The 6281-nt window shown below is 34.0% G+C and overlaps 1 protein-coding gene across 2 annotated transcripts in view; it reads right to left on the bottom strand.

Annotated features, from left to right (window-relative positions):
* Positions 1-1910: 1910 nt before the first annotated feature.
* Positions 1911-6281, bottom strand: part of LOC116094036 — a 52328-nt gene continuing 47957 nt past the window's right edge. For both annotated transcript variants that reach the window (XM_031376015.1, XM_031376019.1), the window contains exons 5-7: positions 3923-4002; positions 3145-3283; positions 1911-2399 (exon numbers count right to left, since the gene is read on the bottom strand). In XM_031376015.1, coding sequence (XP_031231875.1) covers positions 2277-2399; positions 3145-3283; positions 3923-4002 — 342 coding nt within the window. In that variant the 3' untranslated portion in view covers positions 1911-2276. The remainder of the gene's footprint in view (positions 2400-3144; positions 3284-3922; positions 4003-6281) is intronic.

Here is a 6281-nt window from a genome sequence, read left to right as displayed (position 1 = left end):
CCCTCCCTCTCTCTCTCTGTATGTGTTGCTCTCTTAAGTCTCCTCTGTCCTTTGTGCTGTTCTCTTAAGTAGCCTCTCCTTCCTGTGATATTCTTGTGAGAGTTGGGTGTATTCTATCTCTGGCTCATTCTGTCAAATCTCTGATTCATCATTTTGTCTGCACTTCAATTACATGCCACTTTCAAACATGGCTGCTTCCTCCTACAAACCAACTTTACCCTCACTTTTCGTAATTAAAGATGTGTGATAAGGGCATGTCTGTATTCCAGCCATAGGTATTAAAAGTGTGTAGTAATGGTGTGTCTATATGTCACCAAGAGCACACAGTTCTAGAAGGTCTTTGTATGTGACCCCTTGCCAGAGCAGTCATATTACTGGATTAAAATGTCTCTACACTAAACTATCTCATTGGGCTCTTTGTGTATTTGTTTCTTATGATTTGCTGGACTTAACTGGAGCCATTTTTGTGACTATGGGTTAGGAGCTATCCATTTGAGCCTGATGATCTCTTCAGTAAAACTGATGTAACTGAAGACATTGTCCCCCACCCCCACCCCCAAAACCCTTCAGTAACCAATTATTGAGCAGAGAGAAGTAGAAGCACATGAGTCTGTCCCTAACTTATGATTTCTTGTTTACAGGTCTGGTCTTATTCAGGACCATTGCATATAGCCACAACAGGAATGAGACCATAATCACATTGTCTGCATCCTGTCTAGAAGACAGTCTTTCACTTTATTTCTCCCTGTCATTCAGTTCTTACATTTTTTCTGCCTCTTCCACAAAGTTCCAAAGCCGTAGAGGAGAGTGTATAAATACCTGTTCATGATTGAGAATTCAACCATCACTTGTTCTTGCACCTTGAACACTTAAGTATCTCTCTATTCACCCTCTTTTATTATAAAGAGCTTTTCTAGTTAAGGATAAGAATAACATTTGTCTATAAATGTAAACATAGATATTTGGAATGCAGTTTTGAGTCATGACAATTTAGCTAAATATTAATAAGTTCACTCCTAAAACCTATGTCATCCTCATCCATGGGTTTTTTTTTTTTCCACTGGGCTCATAGTATAAGGAAGGATTACTCCTTGTGGATGAAGCCTCATATAAAACCAGGGATTTGTTTCTTAGTCCCATAACAGTTGTGCTACTAGTGCATCAGTCGACACATCTTATCTTTTTTGTTGTTGTTGTTTTGTTTTTTGTTTTTTTTTTTTGTAATTTATGGAGTTCATAGATGAAATAGACCACTTAAACTTTTACTTCTCCAGTATCCTATATAATACCTTTCAACACTATGACAACTATGCAGCAGGAAAGAAGTCTCTAAATCATTTTCAGCTTGTTTTCTCTATATTATGAAACAAAGGTGTGTGGGGTCTTCAGAAACAGGTTCTTATCAACTAGTTTCTGGTGGGTAACCAAGAGGAATGTTAACAGCCTGCATGGGATGAAGAGCTCTGAAGTCTCCCTGACAACAGCTTATAAGATGATATTCTATAGCCATCACTGGGATTTTTGCTTTTCTTCAACTCTAGCATAGAATACAAAAATTGGTAATTTACTTTCAATATTTATGAAAAGTGATACCCTTAGAAAGCATGTCATTCTCAGATAAAACGGGCTTTATAGTTGTTGGGGAAATAAAAATCTGGACACAACTGAAGAAAATAATTATATTTCCTCAGAAAAAAAATGAAAAAAAAAACCCCAAACAAACAGTTTTTAGGAGCATTATGCAGTCCTCCAGGATTCCCTTTCTCCCCCCGTCTCCTAACAAGGTCGTAGTTTTCACATGACATTTTTATACACCTTCTATTTGGGTTAACACTTCCTTACTCCCCATTTTCTTCCCACTTTTTCTCTACCCCATGAATCTTGAGGTTTGAACTCAGGTCATCAGGATTGCCAGTAGATGCCTTTATTCATCGTTATTTTTATTATACACAGTTTGCAAATGATCTTCTTTTCATTTAACTGATCTTAATAAAGAATTCCATGAATAAATACCCAGGTATTGTGCCAAATTTTGGAGATAATGAATATTTGCATCTGATGAATTAATGGAATTGGATAGAAGAAATAAAAGTTTTGCATTATGGTCATCAGGAGGGGCCAGCAAAGAAAAAAATCCAAGACATAAAGAAAACAATTATCATGATTATAAGAAAAACAAAGTATGCATAGCATGGAAATCATATTTATACTGTTTCCTTGGCATATAACAAGATTGGTGTATGTAGGCTTACACACCTTTTTTTCCCATGGGCATATTAATAGTTGGATATCATGTTTGCACGACCAATTTTATAAGGGATTTCTGATCCTTCATAAACCGAGAATTTCTTTTCTTTTGAAGGATATGGTGCTTGTGGAACCCTGGATGTGGAAAAATCCTGCAAGGAAGTTAAAAATGTCAGAGTAATTACATGGCATTTGATAACATATTTAAGCTTGCTTAGATATGATATTGAATTAGAAAATTAAGCATCTATTATGTTATTTCAGTAAAATGTTTAATTACCATAGTAAGTCCATAACTTTTAAACCAATAAAGTATTTCTTTTAGTACATGAATTTTAGCTGCTTTTAAATAACCACTAAATACTTGTACTATAATTCCTCTAAACTGGTTTTGATACTGTACAACTCAGAATCTATTTACTAAAAGAAGCAAGCATTGCTGGATAATATGTATTTAAGAAAAATGAGTAGTTTTGGAATACTATCAAAGTTCATTTTGTTACTGTACAGGATGAATGTTAATACATCCCTGAGTAAGTCTCCTTGCATTTAATCAGTTTTCATTGGTTTCAAATCTCCTTTCTAATAATTGCCAATTTACATATTTTATACATAAATTATAATATACAAATGAATACAAAAACATGTTACATGTACTTATATATGCATTAATACCTATTCTATATCATGTATTCTTTACCTTTGTTTCTCATTTCCTAATCCCATTATACAAACTGAAATAGTAGTTATAGTAATTTATATAACCTTTTAAGCTTCAATTCATACTGTTTTTATTATGTCATTTTAGCACAATGAATTCTGGTATTCACTATGTTATCTGTACTGGAATTATAATGATGATAACCCTAAACAGAAATTGAAGTGTTTTCTACATACAAAGTTTGGCTTCGCATATGTGGCTGACAAATGACTGTTTCCATAGTTTACAGCAGGATTACTTGGTCCTGGAGAGGCATTCCAGTTATGATATGGAGAGTTGTAAAGACTATCTTCTCTTTGTTCATGAGCAATAAATCTATTTTAAGAATAAAAACAATACTTCAAAATACAAGATATACATACATTGTTAAAGTATATATAAAATATATAATGCTAAAGTATTATATTATAGATTATTATGATTATATTTTATATTAAACAGATGAAGTTATGCAGAAGTCATTAGACTGAAACAAGAAGCATAATGAGATAATGGTGTAGTCATAAGACAGAAAGTACTAAAAACATTTTTCTTTTAGTTATATTACCAAACCTAAGAACTTGATAGGGAATAGTCACTATGTTCTTTCTCAGAATGCCTAAGAAGTTGTGATACTTAGATAAAAGGGGATGCACAGCATCTAATAATGTTCTACAGTTTAATTTTGGTCACTTCTGAGTTTTTCCTCATCGAATATGCTAAAGAGCTATATTTTATGCTGTCAGAAATATCATTATGTAGATATTTACAGTTGGAAACAGTGTTATCATTAACTATGCCTGTTTCTCTCTGCAAATTTGCATACTATTCAAAAATCAAACAAACAAAACAACAAGAAACCCAAATAAATGAGTTTAAACTGTTCAAAGCAATTCTTTCTAAATAAGATATTTTTGTCTTTCTTTTTCAGTATTTGTGCTTTGCGCTTCTCTTTTATAGGATAAGATGGCTTACTTGGAATTTGTTCTGGATAATTGTGATGGAGAAAAAGAAGTTCCGGGAAGGGCTTCTGGGTGGGATAAGCTCCATGGATTCTGCACAGGGATTTTTTTTTAAGAGGGAGAGAAAGTGGTTAGTTATGACTTTAAGGAAATGTGAAATGTATTGTATAATAACTCACATTGCATCTCCATGCTAATATATAAGTATTATGATACTGCTAAACCACTTCCTACAAAATGTCATAGGCACTAAAGCAAGCAAAAATAACAGGAACTTTGCAAGGATCTATTAATTGAGCTATCTGCCAACTATCATCTCTCACCTATCTACTGATACAGAATGGCATTCTGCACCTGTGTAAATGGGAGCTACATTTCAGACACAATCTAAGCATTAACACTTTTAACCAAAAATTAAATTTAAGCCCGTCTTTCAACTGTTATAATGTGGAAAAACTTCATAGATACAACAGTTTTATGACAAAATAATTCTGGGAGAGAAAATTTAGGTTGAATACAGAACCACAGCATCAGACAGCTATAGTATACTATTGTGTAATTTTAATCCATGCAACTGAAAGACTAAAATACCTCAAATAAATTTAGAAGGGCTAACTTCTAACCGTTTGGGTTTGTAGCAAGAAATTCACATTTTAGTACAGATGTGAAGCATGTATAGTAGATCTAAGTCTACATAGAGCCTACTATTTTAGGCACTTTAACCATGAGTGCAAGTACAACCCTGGGTTGTGACCATTCAGACAGACAGCAATTTAAAAATTAAGGGTAACTTTAAACAGCCACTTTGATCCATTTAATTTGTCAATGAGATGCTTCAGATAGTCTATAAAACTCCACATGTACTTACTTTAACATAGAGATGGTTAGATGCTGTGAAATATATATCATGATCCATGTGTGTTTACTTTCTCCATGAAAAACATTTTGTTTATATAATGTTTCATAAAAATTGGAGATATCTTATTCAACAATAGGGATTCATTGTTTTACATTCATGTTGATGCAGAGAGAGTAGAGAGCACATTTGTCCAATATACCATGAAGCAATTTGTAGCCTAACTCATCCATTTTAAATAATAAAGAGAAAGCCATGTGGAGGAATCCTTCGGAGGTACAAGGGTATAGGAGGTCCCAGATTAGACATTAAATAAATAATCAAAGAGCATAAACACCATCTGAGTTTCTTTCATAAATACAGAAGAAAAATTTTAAGTGAAATTCATGATAATATTATGAAGAATAACCAAATAGTCATATGCATTAGGATGTGGAGGTACATCCAATATAACTAGCAAAGCCTAAGAGCCTGTCTTTGGAAAGTCACAGACAGGGAAGCTCTCTGTACTTTCTCTTCCTGAATGTCAATGACATTTCCCCAACTTTTATATAATACAAGCCATCTCTATGAAAATATTACCTGGAACCAGAAGAACACTGCATCGTGGAGAACAAACTCTGAATTTCTCAGAGATAGTTAATCTTTTAAAATTCATGATTGAAAAGAAAAAAACCACTAAAGCACTATTCAACCTATACTACAATTGTCTTATGTTCTCATAATCTAAGGGTTCCAAATCCTTCTCCGTGATCTTTATTCTCAGATAATAACCTCATTTTTTAAAAATATTATAATGGGTGAGGTAAGATAAATACCACAGACCCAGAAAGATAAATACTACATGTTCTCTCACTTGCTTTTCCTAGTTCTATGTCTTCAGATGTCCTGTATACAACATGGAGCAACCATGGAAACCACTACTGTATAAGGAACTATGAAGGGAATAACAGAAGGAAGCTGGCAGAAAGCAGAAAAGGAAAAATGGGAAAATAGGCTCCAAATGAGAAGGGGAAGGAAGGTCAATACAGAAGGAAAGGGAGGGAAGAGAGAAAGAAATAACACAAATGGAGACCATCAGAGAAGATATAGAGAAAATATAGAGCTGGAGAAAATATAGAGCTTTATTGTATGGGTTGCAGGAGTCCAGAACCAATGGATACATCTACACAACAGCTCCTGTATCTATAGCTTAGGCACCTTCTCAGAAAAGGGTTAGGAAGATTTTAAGAACTAGACTACCAGGAAATCTGTGAAACACTCTGTCATAGAAATAGCTGTATAAACAGGATCTGAAGAATGGCAACATCAGTGGGACATGCTAATGTGGTAGGAGGAAAAGCTCATGGAGTTATATACCTGGACAAGAAACTATAGGCAACTGAGATGAGAGTCAATCTATCCCAGGGATGAACCCCCTAATTGTCCAATAAAAGTGGTGATCCCTGAAAACTGATATATACACGAACAATGGCAACAAAAAACAAACTCTCTCTTTCTCTCTCTCTCTCTCTCT

The sequence above is a fragment of the Mastomys coucha genome, chromosome X (genome assembly GCF_008632895.1).
Source record: "Mastomys coucha isolate ucsf_1 chromosome X, UCSF_Mcou_1, whole genome shotgun sequence".
Lineage (NCBI taxonomy): Eukaryota > Metazoa > Chordata > Mammalia > Rodentia > Muridae > Mastomys > Mastomys coucha.
The sequence above is the reverse complement of the archived record's forward strand: the minus strand, read 5'-3'. Positions and strand labels throughout refer to the sequence as shown.